This window comes from Sebastes umbrosus, chromosome 10 (genome assembly GCF_015220745.1).
Source record: "Sebastes umbrosus isolate fSebUmb1 chromosome 10, fSebUmb1.pri, whole genome shotgun sequence".
Classification (NCBI taxonomy): Eukaryota; Metazoa; Chordata; class Actinopteri; order Perciformes; family Sebastidae; genus Sebastes; species Sebastes umbrosus.
In genome coordinates, this window is record NC_051278.1 from 14,203,320 (window position 1) to 14,219,597 (window position 16,278).

Below are 16,278 nucleotides of genomic sequence, written 5' to 3' on the forward strand. Positions count from 1 at the left end.
CTCGCAACTCTTTTAACAGTTTCCCTTTTGCGAGATGAGAGCGTTCTTCTCACCATATCTCCCCTCCTTGTTTGCTTTCCCTCCTCTCCCTGAGAGAGTGCACTCTGCTGACAGGCTGTCATTGGTACGGAGGTTGCAGTTGAAGCAGCAGCAGGCTGCTGGGAGGCGGCAGAGGGAGGGATGTGTACTGATGGAAATAGGTGGTGGTTTATTCTGGAGGCCTGCTGGGCCACATCAACCCTGCACGTCCCTTTCTGTCTCACCATAGCAGTGGAGGCCGGCCGGCGTGGCAAGGCCAAGTTCGGGGGACAGATGGTCCCTTTTGGAGAGGGGCCACAGAACAGTGCTCTCTGTTGGTGGGGCTCCACTGGAGCAGCCAAGAACAAACACGGTCTCCTTCTGTTGGGAACATACAGGAGCTTCAGTCTGCGAGGACTGAATAGGCCCCGGGACTGCCATCTGAAACTATGCATGTGATGCTAATGCTGGTTGTTGCATAATGTTACCTGACATACAAACTAAGTGCTTCGTGCTAGCCACATTTCTAATAACACGGTACGGAAACACCATTAGTCATATTAGTCATTAATTTTGTATCAGAATGGGGACTCTCTACGTGATCCGCCGCCAAGTTAACAACCTCGCTTAAATCTTTTAACTCGGTGCATCGTTGGTCTCTGTTTGCCGCAGTGCTTGTTCTTCATTCTCATGTGTATAAAGTGGGAAAATCTGTTGTCCTGTCTATTTTAATTCTCAGATCACCCTGAAACAACTAAAGGACAATGGCAGTGTGCTGCCTGGCAGGCGCTGGGCAGATAGCCAGCTGGCAGGGCAGCAGGGCAGGAGACTCCCAGTTTCAGTGGAGCCAGGAGGAGGTCTGCATACAGCTAGCACTAGCACTATTGTGCTGTTTTTATATGAGTCCAACTCAAGAACAGGGGTTCTTTTCTTTTCATAGCTCCGCTCTCCACCTTGTCAGTGTGATTATTTGAAGCTCCCATCAGCGCTGTGACTGTGGTTAAGCTCCCACTTGATGGATTGCTGTTAGTAATTATGTTAATCTTGGCACGTAAAGGTCGTCATTCCAGAGCTGCAGTGGTAATTTTATTTTTATCAACGGCTGTCATCTTAATGCATTAACTGACATTGGAATTTAGAAACTGTAGAACCGGCGCATAAAGTGTATTTTATGTTTGTACTATACATACTGTCACAAATGACTTGATGAATGACGTATCTGCTTAGTTGCAACCAACTGATAAGAGTCAGGTCTCTTAAGGCCCAGGCACAAAAAAAAAAACTAAATCAAGGAACGCCTCACGATGCCTTTGTCTTGGCCAAAACGTTGCATTTGAACACACCGCAAAGATAACGGCCAACGGCCAACTACCACGTACGTCCTGCACCTGGGTGAGATGAAATAACTCTCCACACCAGCAGGTAGTGGTAGTCTGTATTCATCATTCAAAAAGGGAAACCAGAAGACCGCGGATATACTGTACAAGCCGTTGTTATGATACGTACATGAAATATAGCAGCATTTCCTGACCATTTTCTGACCACTCTCACTCACCACTCAGCTTCATTCCAGATGGCCGTGTCGTTGTGAAAATATCCGTGTATTGGAATTATCAGATGAGACGAAGATGAAAAATGAGAAGAGCCTTCTGTGTTTTTCCTCTTGACTTTACTCGTCGGCTTGCTTTCCTCACTTTCATTTCTCTTCTCGTGCACGGATTTGTTTAAGCTGAACAGCCAATCGGAGTGATTTCTCTCAACGACGAGCTCCGCCGGTGATTCATCATGCTGAATTGGCCGAAAAACCTCCATCACGGGGAGATTAGATCCGTCGGTGCGGTACACACTGCAAAAACTAGGGCGACTAGGGCCTTTAAAGCACTTTAAGAACATCTGTGATGGATATTTTCTGAGCGTGTAGCATGCCAAAACACTACTGACACGCTGAATGTTTTAGAAGCAAAAATGTTGTGCTTGAACCCTTTCACATGCATCGCTTCAAAACATGCTGCGGTGCTTCACAATACGATCGATTCCTTTTGAAAGACTCAATTGACGTTTCCAGAGAAAACAGAGGTGAAAGATATGTGCCTTCATGTTTTGTGGATTAGTATACACGTAATTGGATTCCTTCTAGTGCCCTGTCTTCTATACACAATCATCAAACCACTCTCTACTGGCTGACCCCTTTTCTTTGTCTCTAACTAAGCATATGGTAGATATTATGAGATTTGAAATGTGTGCAGGAAATGAAAAGAATGTAACATTTTGCAGTTTCTGTTGGGTAAATACTTACTGCTCCCTGAACCAAGTGTAATAGAGTCGGATCACGGGTGACCCCTGCACTTTTAGACATTCCAGATGGAGCTACCGCTAGCACGAAGCAGAGCACACCCAGGGGTGCACTCAGCTGGTGTAGAAAAACAGACTCAGGTTCATGTAAGCTGCCTCCATGATAAGACTAGAACGGCTAGAAATAACCACCAGTCCAAACCGCAAAGTCTGGAGCCAAGCAAACAGCTATCTTTTGTTTAATTTTACACGTGAGAGCGCAACTGTTGACAGATGAGGTGTGGCGAGATGGCTGCTGGAGGGCAGTGACCTCGGGTTACCGCTGGAACCACAGGAGCAGATATCAGCAGACAGTGCAGCTCAGAGAATCGCTGCATCTCTGTAGCCTCTTTTAGTCCAGCAGCTGTCTTATATCTGTGGAAACGCTGCTATGGAGGTATTCAAGGCGTATTATGGTATGAATCAACTTCCTTTTTTGCAGAGATTCCTGTCTAGTCTTCTCAGCCCAGAAATGAAACAGCTTTTTTACTTGACTTTTCATATATAGATCAACATGCAGACAGAGTAGAAAGAGACTCTTTTGAAGTAGCGCTCATGCCAGAGGATAGAGTCCTGGATACACTGCTGTGCTTGTTTGATAAGTCTGTGCACCTGGGGCACTGACGGGGCATTAGTGAATTTGGGCATTTCCCACAGTGCATTGTGAGGCCCAGTGCCGAGGGACGATGAGACGATGAGTGTACATGTTTACTCTGTGCTGTCTGACCTCCTTTTTTATCTCTTCTACTGATTGTTCTTCTGCCGTTGGGTCAACTCGGGTCTGTGTGCTCTGAGATGTAAACAGAAAGCCTCTAATCGTCCCTTTGCTCCTGCAGAAGCTGCCTCTGTTCAGCTCCCCTCGCTCTACACACTCATATGTACACACACACTCGTCTCCTTTGTGGTATTTTTTGTGTTCTCTTGGTCTCCTCGGCTGCTGTCGTGCCCGTCGTCATGTTGGTCTGAGCTCTGTGTGTTTGTGTGGATCAGGTCCGAGTGGTCAGTGGTGATAATGTGACACTTTTGTGCTTTTTAAGCTTTTTTTAGTTTTAAAATACAGAGTGCACATATGCATATTGTCAGATTAGTAAAACATGGAGGGACTGATTGTGCATAGAAAAACAGAAATGTTCTTGCAGGCGATATGGCAGATTTGCAACATATAGAAAGCCCTGCACTGGGCTTTGATTGATGCAGTGTGTGTGGGCCTCTAGTTATAACCAATAGACTACCTCCGGGTCTGAAGAGTGAAGCCAATGCTGAAGTGCCTTAAACTTGGGTTGTTTCTAATAACCAGCAGGGGGCGACTCCTCTGGCTACATAAAGAAGTCTGATTGTATAGAAGTCAATGAGAAAATGACCCTACTTCTCACTTGATTTATTACCTCAGTAAACATTGTAAACATGAGTTTATGGTCTCAATCGCTAGTTTCAAGTCTTCTTCAATACAGCATGATGTTCATTTAGTAAATTATGGTCCCATTTAGAGTCAAATAGACCATAAAGCAGGGTAGGCTTTAGGGCATGACTACCTTGTGATTCAAAGAATCTCCATGTGGTTTAATAATGTCATGTGTTCAGTTACACATTTTAGGCGTTGGCTTTGGGGCGCAGGTTCCTTGATAAGCTATTGTTTACATTATTTCCAAACCAGGTAAATAGACCAAATTTGGCACCAAGATGAATAATTTCCAGACAGCTTTGAAAGAAATCCATCCTGTGAATATGTTCCATGAATACAAGGACCTACTAAGACTGTTTTACTATGAAAACTAGTAGAAAGGAGCTGGTCCTTGGCTGTACTTGTCACTTTTCATGTTGCCTAGATTAGACAAGAAGAACTTGTGAAGTAACTTGCTATTATCTTATCTGGTCCTAAATTGTGGCACATATATAAAATACAAATGTCCAAATGTAGCATTTGAATATTTTCTCCTGCAATGAGTTAAATGACATTAAGTTGACTTACTTAATTAACTTAAATGTTAATTGCTTTCCTGCCTTTTGAACAGGATAGATAGGAGAAGACTTCTAATGAAACGGGAAACTCATTTTGGCCCATCAGAAAAGCGGCTGGCACACATTCCCCTCCTCCTTTGAACTCTCCTCTGTTGTCAGGAAAGAGTAATCTCTCCACCCGGTCCACTTGTTTGGTTTAGGGTACAAACATACCAGCTCTTAGTCTGCTTTCTGTCATTGTAAAGCAGTGCCAGGGTCAGTTCTAAATCGTCCTGTAACATAAACTTTTAGCTGCAGCCGGAGCTTGTGCATCTATTCATTTCAACTTTCTCTCACGATCAGGATACACACCCTTTTGCGTGGAGGGACAGACCTCCAGTCACACCCGGAGCTGTAATCAAACGCCTTTGAGGACATGCCAAATTTGATTTCAAATTGAGTATACTGGAGCTCACTATGATAGAAATAGAGTGACGTGAAGGAGTTTGGTTACTGATGGTCCCTATATCCTCTCTAATGGATGATGCTGTCACTAGTGAAGTATTTTTAATTCTGCAGCTTATGCAACCTCGCTTAACCTAAATAAATATTGTCATCTGCGGTTGTTAAATTCCCATCCATGTAAATATCTGTAAAGAATAACTAGGCTGCATATGTTTTGCTGTTAGTTTCCACATATCGGGCTCGATAAGGCAGCCGGCAACTCATTTCATTGGTTTCCTTACCTCCCACTGAGGGTGTGACCCTCCATTCACACTGCCCATTAAAATCTCAGCATTACTCCCTGCAGGCAATATTGGCACATCGGGGTGTTCAGTTGGAGGTCTGACCACAATAAGAGAGGGTGGAGTTGGATGATTGGGTTCTTACCGGCTCAGATATAGGGGAGTTATCGCCGTGTACAGGAAGGGGCGGGCTCGGCCGTTAATGGCAGGGCTTTAGCATCGGTGCTAATTTGAGGGTCAGCTGGTGGGAGATTCCTCCCCGTTGTGTGGTTGAATTAAGCGAGCAGCAGATGAAAGCGGAAGATGTTGAATGGTTTTCTTTGCTCCATACTTTCATCACACAGCCTTAACAAGTGTCCTTTCTGGTTATGGAGGCACTTGGGGAAGATGGTATTCCTGGTTTCCCAGGCCCCGGTAATGAACTCTCAAGGATAACATCGCCCAATTAATTGGTTCTGTGGTTTAATTGCACAAATCTCTTTGAGCAAGGTTTGGCAAAACTCCCATTCCTTTCTTTTTTTCATTTCTTCCCCCTCCACCACATTCATTCCTCTTCTTAACCTCCCATTCTCCTTTGCTTTAACCCAGTTAAGGTAAAAGAATCGCTCCAGTGAAGCAGAAACGCGAGTGTTTTCATCAGATTGGAGATGCCCGTGTCTGGTTGCAGTCCTCCTTCCCTGCCTGAAAAGTGTGATGAATTTAATATCGTTCCTGCCCAAAACCCTCGCATACTCACCTCCAATTCCCACCGCAAGGTTGGAACAGCTGCTCTCAATAGCGGATTGAAAACAGAGCTCCCACGTTGTTTTAAATCAACTCCTCGGAGGACGAAGCACTAAAACCGCGTGCGGCGTAAATTTGATCGCATTTGAATGTGATGTGACATGGAATGTGATTCATTGTTTTTACTGCGAGTTTATTGAGGAATCAAATGACGGGCAGTGAAGCATATGCAACATGCCTTCAGGTTTGTCGGCTTTCCGCTTGGATTTCTTTCCTTCCTCTGTGTTGATGATGAATACGGTGTGACACATCCAAATGTTTGACTGGCTGCAGCCTGTCAACACAAAACAGTAAAAGGCAGGTAACAAGGAGCTAAAATAAACGGGGTTGTGAATGCACTGAGAGGGACTAGTAAATTTGCTTCACATAGTAATACCGCCTGACTCACTATATGATGAAGTCCATGAGCTGGAAAATTGGTGTAATCATCTTGGCCTCTAACCTACGTTGCACCCCAATTTGGCTGCGGGAGGAGAGGAAGACTGCATCGCAGCTTGGCCTCGGCTCTGGAGGTCGCGGCGTCTTGGGGACGAGGCCAGCTACTACTTCCTGCTTGCTGAGAACAGAGGAGCATTAATATGGCTCAATTACGCCGGTCTTTATTAAAGATAATTGGCCATAATCAGGGGTCTGTGATCACCCCAGGGCCCGGCATCGTGGTAGGGGCTGAATAAACAAGTTTGACACGAGGTGCAATAGGCTGGACACCGTGGAGGAGATTTTAGAGGAATGTGAAAAGCCTCATTTGAGAGCCTTCTTTTGCCTACAAAATGCTCTTGCTTCAGCTTAGCAAGTGTATTTAATAATATAATAACACAATGGTGTGTTATGATATTCTGTGATCATGCACAATGAGTGTACTTGCAGAAACATACAGCTGAATTGTGCCTTTGATGGCCAAACATATGCAAATCTTGATATTTTGCTGGCATAAGTGACTTCTAGGTGACTTTTTTTCAGTTTTCGACATACAATTTACTAAACCTTTGAAACATGAACTAGTTTATGCTGCACTAGATATTTTGAAAGGTAACCTTAGGTCTAAGACAAGTGACAAGTTTGGCTTTTCAGAGAATCGCGGCTACCTGAAATGGGTTGTGCTGCCAACAAATGAGGCGCGCAGAGGACTTGGCATTCCTCTCAAGAATGTTTTTAAAAGGGCTTATGACACAGCCGTGCTTTTTGAGCGTGAATATGCACCTAATTTCCTTAAGTGCTGTCAGCTCTGAGTGGAGTAAGCTTAATAATGTTGTGCATAAAATGTGTTTGCAACTGGCATCAAATAGAGCTTCAGTGTTAATATATGCAGTGCTGTTTTGTAGAACATCCTTTGCATTGTGACTCAATTTACATAAATCTCTTTTTTTCACTCTCAAGTCGCTGAGGAGTATTTCTCAATGTGCCATACTACCTAGTTTGATCAATCCGATACTGTAAACGACGTTGGAGGTGGGAATCACCAGAAGCTTCATGATGCAATATTATCACAATATAAGTCACGATATGTTCTTATTGCGATTTTAAACATTTTGGGATATGCTGAGTATTTTGATAAGATATATTTTGATATATTACCTTTTTTTAACTGCAAATTATGCAGTCTGTTATTTGTTTTATCTAATAAGATACAGTCTTCACTCTGTTCATCTCAGAGTTTTCACGCCTGGGTATCGATACAATATTACCATGCAAAATATCGTGATACTACGCTGTATTGATTTTTTTTCCCTCATCCCTAGTAAACGTGGATGATTTGGAAAGCTGCAACCAAAACCCCATAAAAAGACAGTGCACGGCTTTGTCCAGAGGGACTTGCTCTCTCTGAGCACAGAGACCGTTGTGTAGGAGTCGTAGAAGTGACTAATGAGAAGTCAGTCAGGCTGGTGAGTCTGTCAGAGTTGGCTGACACCGAGCCGTGTGTCCTGCTCGGGTGAAATATCAGTGATAGTGGACTATTAATCTCAGGACGATGGACAGAACGTGCTCACTTTTCTGACAGCATATTAATATCTGCCGGGCCTTTAATCAGGCCACAATGTCAGAGGATTATTTTAAGACCTGGCAGAACCGCTGGGCTGCTCCTCTCTGGATGAACCAAGATGAAAGACAGACTATCCAACATCAGAGACAGAAAATGAGTTCATTACTGTAATTAGGCCTCTCTTTCTCTCCCCATCTTTCCTTCGCCATCCCCCTCTCCCCCTGTTCACCAGGCCTTGTGTCTTAAACACCCATAATGGCGATGCATTACTCCGGTAATAAAGGGCTGTTAGCACAGCAGACCGCCCACCCTACATCTGCTGCTCTCCCCTGCACACACAGCCACAAAGGCAAGGACAGAAAACAGCCTCCTTCAGGTCACACCCAAGATAGATTCTGCTGACCAAGTGGCCTATGGCACTCTCTATTGGTTGGGGGGATGGATGTGGAGTGAGACATGGTACAACTGTGTTCATTAATCACTGTCGCAGGGAGAGTAGCTAATAAGAGGCAGGAAAAGGAAACACAGACCACCATGTTCACTGGTTTATCCCGTCCTGTCCACAACGTGAAATAAAGGCCGGCTAACCCTCTCCTGACCCCGTGTTGCAGCACAAACAGAGAGAGGCTAGACAGTATGAACATAAACACGCTAGTCTCCTGTTTCTGTTTTTTTTTTTACTATAAATTCACTCCCAGGGGGAAACAGATTGGAGGTGAAACAAGGACGCTATATAACACTGATGATGTATTTACTTTTCTTTTTATTGCTGAGTTTATATCTTGATGTTTGTGCTTTTTTTATTTTACGTGATGACACAAACCTGTTTTCTCCCAACAGTGATAATAAACGCTAAGCCTTGATTTAGGGCTGGGCTTCCATAGCCAAAATATTCTATTTCCGATATAGATAATTTCATATCTCAATATATATCACGATATAGCATGTTTTCTGGTAATTCAATAAATAAATAGTCTATATGAAATAACCACATGGTAAAGCCTATTTTCTGTGTGAATTAAATACTTGACAAATTAAAAGAATTTTCTCATTTGATTAAGAACTTTATTAAAATATGAACACAACAGTGTCAAGTAAAATTATAGAGAATAAAAGAATATTTCCAGCTATACACTGTTTACATGCATGCACACAAATACAGAGTAATCAGATTAAGACAATAGTTTGAATTAACTGAGTTTGATGAGATTTTCTGAGAGTTAGTATTTGTTATTATCAATTTAGACGACGTGATTGTGTATCAGGATATCTCGATATATGATTTCATCACGATACAATTCCATTGAAAGACGATAAATTATCGTATTGAATAATCGCTCAGCCCTACTTTGGTTTCTTTTTTGGTTTGTCTGTGCTGACAGCATTACAGCCCTCTATTTTGTTTTGTTTCTAGCTGCTCGACTGCTGTGAGTCATTCATGCTGTTTTGTTGTCATGCGTTGAGATTACAGTATGTCAGTTTCTTTGTTCTTCTTGTTCTCAGTCATCCGTTAAAGCCTCTGTTGGAGTGTCCCCATTGATAAAGCTGTTTGCACAGGTGGCACATTTTGCTGTCACTAGCTCTAATTGTGTGAAAGGACTGTGTTCAGTCAACGTGTGACATTTGGGTGTTGGTCAGCAGACGGCCATATAGTCACCTCTGCTCCCTGTCTGGGAAAGAGACCTGAGATAGATTTTAGTTGACATAAGTAGAGCTTCAACGATTAGTTGACTAATCCATTAGTTGATCAACAGAAAAATATTTCGCAACTTTTAATAAACAATTAATCGTTATCGTTATTTTTCATGCAAAAATGCGGAAAAAGATTTTTTTAAGCCTCTCAAATATGGAAATTTCCTTCTTTGGTCTGTTTTATATAATAGTAAACTGAATATATTTGAGTTCTGGACTGACAAAACAAGACATTTAAAGACATCACCTTGAACTTTGAGAAACTGGGATGGATATTTTTCACTATTTTCTGACATTTTGTAGACCAAACAATTAATCTATGAAATAATCAGCAGATTAATCAATAATTAAAATAATCGTTAGTTGCAGCATTAGACATAAGCCTCGGGCGAGGTGCTGTTTTTGTCAATGTTCTTGTAATGTATTTAATATTCAACAAGTTTGTGAGACAAGTAATGTTTTAGTTATCAAATCAAAGCATCGGCGTAAATGCTAAACTGAATAAGTCGAGGATTCAAATGCGTCATCAGCGGAGTCTTGTGATTGGGTTGCTCGCACCACGTGAAAGCATCTTTTATCAGAGCTTACTATGTCTTGAGTGGGGAAATTTTGCATGGTGTCTTGGGGTGATAAGTGTTTTAAAGCAGTGGATTTGGCAGAGGTTACTTTTCTTCTCTTTATTTTTTTGTCATGTCGAGAATTAAGATTCACAAATATTTCAGAAACATCTATCATTCTTAAAGTATTACCAAATACACTACACCACATCTACACATTTAGACTTCATATAGTGGTCATTATGGGGGACACTGGTATACATGAGTATGATTCAGAAATTAGACCATGTCCGTTATGGGTGTACCAAATTTTGAATGGGAGAATTCACTTTTGTAATTTATTGCTTTATGTTGAAATAATAAAACCAAAACCAACTTCATACCCAAATCTAACACTTTAGCCTTTTCAGACAAAGATGTTGTCTGCACTGGAAATGAGGCTTTGACATAGTTCTCTACACTACAACCCAGCATATATTCCATTATTCATCATTCGCCAACTCTAACGGACAAACATGTTTCCCAGTAGTGTACGGCGCTACATTATGCATTCACATGACACAACACACTATCTTGCTGTCCTCTCTAAGCCTTGTGTTAAATACAGTGGCACTACAGTTCCCTGCCTGTGAATGAAGCTGTGTTCATAACCAGACCAGTCCGTAATGGGAGAGAGAGGATTGTGGATAGTTTGGCAGTAGACCTAACTGAGAAGGGTATCATTATCAATCTATTTCTACACATTTGGGTCATGCATGTATTAACCTGTATTTGGCCCAGGCTGAAGCGCATACTTTATTATTCCGATGTTTCCGAATCATCCCGAGTGTATTTGGTCTAGTCTGGTCTGTAGCTAATCTTGATGTGACCCACATTTTCATCCTGAAATAGTTTACCCTCCTAAATGAGAAATGTAAACAGTTGTCTGGGAACAGAAGATATCATGTTAGAGGCCAGTGGACGGAGCTGAAGCCAAGCTTGGGACGCCAGGCCCAACTTCATCTATCAAGTTCACAGTGAAACCTCACAAAGAGAATAGCTTTAATGTTGGGTTGGTAATCTTGACAAGCTAGCAAGAGTACGCTAGATTTTAAAAATGATCCAACTGAAAAACCCAGTGTTGCCAATGAAAGTAGCCAACAGCACTAGCTTCAAAAGTCCCTAAATCTAGAGTGAAAGGGTCGGCAACACTGACAGTCCGTCGCGTCAGGGCGACCAAAAGAAATTCGTAATCGACTAACACTCATATGATTTTGTCGACTTATCAATTAGTTGATTTAATTGTCAGATCCGTGAAACTGAGTTCCTCCACGAAGAATTACACTAAAGCACCACTTTAGATCTCTTGTTTACCAGAGATGTGCTCATAAGTTTCTTGGAAATAAGCTATTCAGCATGAAACAAGCATAAAAAACAACTAATCGACCTTAGAAATCTTGGTCGACTAGGCTCAAAACGGCCGACAAGTCGACTAAGAGGGGGCAGCCCTAGTCGTGATGTTAAAAGAATTTCAACAAATATAACAAAAAACGTTTTTGAATATTACCAACCTTAGCTTTAACAGGGTTTCTCATCTTCATTGAAGCAAAAAGAACAACTAGCAATCCAGTGCCCCTGTTCTCTGTGATATGGAGGGTTTACTTGATAACTCACAGGGTTTTCACATGATTGCAGTAACGGGAGGAATGAGGCACACCAGCAGCCCCAAAGAACACGAAAAAAGCATTTAGGTCAATGTAGGAAGACTTGTAGTCTCTATTGTGACATGGTGTGGTGTGATCTTCCATGCAGAAGTCAGTGTTTGAGGAGATGAATCCAGTGTAACACCTCAGTCACTTAACCCCCTCTGGACCATACGACATATCTGATAGCATGGGATGGGATTGATGAGACACTCACTTCCTCAGCATCAGTATACAGTACAGTCTTTGTTTGTTAGCGTCTTTATTACATTGTCCATGTCGAATCGTTTCCCGCAGTTGAACGAGGCTATATGACCAACCCGGCGCCTATTTAAGAGCACACGGCTGATATACAGAAACATTACTCATGGATAAAAATGGAAACCATGTGAGTTTGCAACACGAGTGTATCTGACATCTGGAATCCCCAAGAGGGAACGAAGCTGCTTCTCAAGGACAAGCTGACTTTCCTTCCCTCTGTCCTCAGACGTTCAGGTTAATGAGTAAAACTGCTGATATCAGCTTTTTTGTCTGTTTATTATTCCCCCAGCTGAACAAAACTGAACAAGGGGAAAGAGTAAACTTGCAAACGTTCTTGTGGTTGTTATTGTAGTGGAGTGGACCACAACCTTATATTTCAGTGAATTTGTGGCTATTATATATATATATATATTAGGGCTGTCAATTGATTAAAAATATTTAATCGCGATTAATCGTATGATTATCCATGATTAATTGCTATTAATTGCAAATTAATCACACATTTATCTGTTCAAAATGTACCTTTTAAAGGGAGATTTGTCAAGTATTTAATACTCTTATCATCATGGGAGTGGGCAAATATGCTGCTTTATGCAAACATATGTATGTATTTATTATTGGAAATTAATGAACAACACAAAACAATGACAAATATTGTCCAGAAACCCTCACAGGTACTGCATTTAGCATAAAACATATGCTCAAATCATAACATGGCAAACTGCAGCCCAACAGGCAACAACAGCTGTCAGTGTGTCAGTGTGCTGACTTGACTATGACTTGCCCCAAACTGCATGTGATCATCATATAGTGGGCATGTCTGTAAAGGGGAGACTCGTGGGTACCCATAGAACCCATTTTCATTCATATATCTTGAGGTCAGAGGTCAAGGGACCCCTTTAAAAATGGCCATGACAGTTTTTCCTCACCAAACTTTTGTGTTATTCAGCCTCCTTTGCGAAAGCTATTATGACATGGTACCAATGGTTTCACTCTAGCTTTATTTATTTGCGTTAAAGCGTTATTATTGCGTTAACTTTGACAGCCCTAATATATATATGACTTTTTATTTGTCATAGCCAATTAATTTTCCTCCTAACCAACTACATCCAATAAAAAGGCGAAGTGGCATTGGCGTTGAATATGCAAAACTATCCCTCCTGTATAATTTGCAGGCTCGATGAGGCTGCGAGCGGTTGGATCAGATATTGGTACATGTGAACATTTAGCTGAACATCTGCCTCTTGTTGCTGTAATTTGCTTCACCGCCATCTGTTAGGCATTGGCTGGAAGCACCAACAAAGATATACATCTATCTTGTTATAAACCCATAATGGCACCAGCTCCTCTCAAATACACTAATTAGCCGTATTCGATGATATGCTCTGCATAGTTCCTGAGCTAATACAGCCCTACATACCCCTGAGTGGGAGTTTATTACAAGATAACAGGGTGCAGACAATTTAGGTCAGCAGTGTGATCATTTTTATAGCTGAACTGAATGTGCCGTGTTTCGGGGTCATTTTGAGGAAGCGTTTCCCTGCGTTTTAAATGAAAATGTCTCAGTTGCAGCGTTCTCTTCCTCTTGCCGTGTGCTAACATTTTCTTCTGTGTTTTTGTTTCTGTGCCATAGATCCAACTCTCCCAGCTGTCGTTCTGCATTGGCGGCACGCTGTGAGAAAAGACTCCACTCCGCTGTGCCTCAGCGCCCCTCAGACACTTGTCCTTGACATCCAAATGCTGTGTTGATCGCCGTGCCAGCCGCCTTCTGTGAGTTATGACGACGGCTGCTTCATTGACTCAGGAACGAGGCTCCTCCTCCTCCTCCGCCGCCGATCACCAGTGAGCAAATCACATGATGTAATGAAGAAGGGTCCTGAAAGTCTGCTCTTCGAGGAGTCTGCCAGCAGGATATGAGTATTTTGAGTCCTGTGACGGATAACAAATCAAACCTCGTGGGAACTGTGGGAGGCCCAGAAGAATACTCCAGAGCGATGCAGTCAGAGGAGCTATTCAACAGGAAACTCAAAGCTCTGAATGGTAGCATGGGACCACCAGCCCCCAGCATGCAGGGGAAACCTGACGGCAAAACAAATGGTAATCCAGCCATGCCTAAAATGGGCGTCAGGGCCAGGGTGACAGACTGGCCACCAAGGAAAGATGGATGGGACGGACGGCCTTCACCGAACTATCAGAGTGTGATACCAGTATTTCAGAACGGCCAGCAGGAGCACACTGTGGAAATACTGGAGCAAGGCGAAGCAGTCTGCCTGGAGGTTGACTACACTGACAAATACACACTGAGTGACCTCCTCAGCCACTCCCCACTGAAGGGCCTCCACCCTATCCGCCAACGCAGTAACAGCGATGTCACCATTAGTGACATTGACTCTGAGGACATAATGGACCAGAACGCTGTCAATCCAAACACCGGGGCGTCGCTGCACCGCGAATACGGCAGCACATCCTCTATTGACCGCCAGGGCCTGAGCGCAGACGGCTTCTTTACCATGCTTAGGGGCTACCGAGTGGACACCCTGGACCACCGTAGCATACCGCCTATGGGTTTCCCAGAGTTGTTGCGCTGTGACGCCGCCCTCTCCCCCAGCCTGCAGACAGCAGCCCAGATCGCCAGGGGTGAGATAGTCCACATCCCGGGCTATGACTATGTAGACAACTCTTTCATCTACAGCCGGGAGCCGGAGAAGTCCTTCATGAGGCGCCTTAAATCTGAATCGTCTGAAACATCTCTCTTCAGGAAACTGCGGACCATAAAGAGTGAGAGTGATGCTTTGCGGCTCTCACTAGAAGACGACCGGCGACCACTCAGCTTCCAGAAATGCTTTGCGCACTATGATGTCCAGAGCGTTCTTTTCAACATCAGTGAGGCGGTGGCGAGCAGAGCTACCCTGAGCCAGAGGAAGAACACCACTACCGGGGCTTCAGCTGCCTCAGCTGGACTCGTGCCTGGAGCTGTGCTGCCCGGAGGTGGAGCTGTGGCCGGACCCGGACCCGGACCAGGGATGGATGGCGGAGCAGCAGGATGTAGCAGTGGAAATACACCCATGTTTGAGTCTCCACTGGGCAGCAGGGAGGACTTGAACCCAAAGGAGAACCTGGATGTCGATGAGGGGGACGGGAAGAGCAACAGCTTAGTGCTGACCTGTCCTCACTTTCGCAATGAGATCGGCGGCGAGGGCGAGAGGAGGATCTCCCTCTCCAGAGCCAACAGTGCCAACTACAGCGGTATGTCCGAGAGCTGCTCTTTCGAATCATCTTTAAGTTCCCACTGCACCAACGCAGGAGTCTCTGTGCTGGAGGTGCCTCGAGAAAACCAGCCTATCCACCGGGAGAAGGTCAAGCGCTACATCATTGAGCACATCGACCTTGGAGCATACTACTACCACAAGTACTTCTATGGGAGAGGTAAGGAATGATGATGATGATGATGATGATGATGATGTGTGAGTTTAAATAGATTAAATGGTGGGTTCATTATTATTGTTTTTGCATGATGAGGCTACTACGTATTCAGTATATATACATCCTTATAGTCAGTGTATTAACGTTAAATACAGTCACTCAGATGGCGGTCGGCACGCTCCCAGTTTGGAGAAGCAGACAGGAGTACCGGCACAGAAGCTAAGCAATGTAATGCTGTGTGGACACCACATTAGTTCAGGTCCGATATACACACAAAAACACAAAAAAACTAACCCATCGATGCAGCGGTAAACCAGCAACTGCTGTGTTCTGCGAGGTAAAATTACTGTTTTTGTTAAGGGAGTCTGGTGGCTTTGAAGAGAGCATAGATGACGGCTTCAGTTCCACGTCTAAAAGGGCTGTCTGATTGCGAGCGTTCACATTATTCATAACCTTCTTGATTAGCCTACTTTGGTAACCTACGTCACTGCTTTTTGCTGACGGCTGAGTGGGCGTTTCCATTTGAGAAACCCAGAAAGGACGGCAGATGGACCTGCCCTTTAAACAGTGATGATACAGGAAGATTTAAATGACTCAGTGTTGAGGATTATTAAACTTTCCAGGCCAAATCCATTTCCTTGAAACAAAACTATTTGCACAATGCCGTGTGAGAGTGAGTTCCCAAATGGAACAGCCTCTGCTCATTGGGTCAGATATCTTGTATCCAGTTATTATTGTAGGACCAGATGAAATGAGGGCCAGAACAATAGCAGGCTTGTGTTTGGTGCGAGGGTGTGTGTTTCACTTCCTCGGGAGAGGAACGGTCATGTCCTCCCTGTGATATTGCCCTGAACCCCGCGGAGAAG

General features: G+C 43.5%; 1 protein-coding gene across 6 annotated transcripts in view; it reads left to right on the plus strand.

The window, feature by feature from the left end:
* The window catches only part of LOC119495378 (signal-induced proliferation-associated 1-like protein 2), a 100,235-nt gene that overhangs the window by 22,520 nt on the left and 61,437 nt on the right, over window positions 1-16,278 (plus strand). For all 6 annotated transcript variants that reach the window (XM_037781763.1, XM_037781766.1, XM_037781765.1 and 3 more), the window contains exon 2: window positions 13,623-15,415. In XM_037781763.1, the coding sequence (XP_037637691.1) occupies window positions 13,903-15,415 (1,513 nt within the window). In that variant the 5' untranslated portion in view covers window positions 13,623-13,902. The remainder of the gene's footprint in view (window positions 1-13,622; window positions 15,416-16,278) is intronic.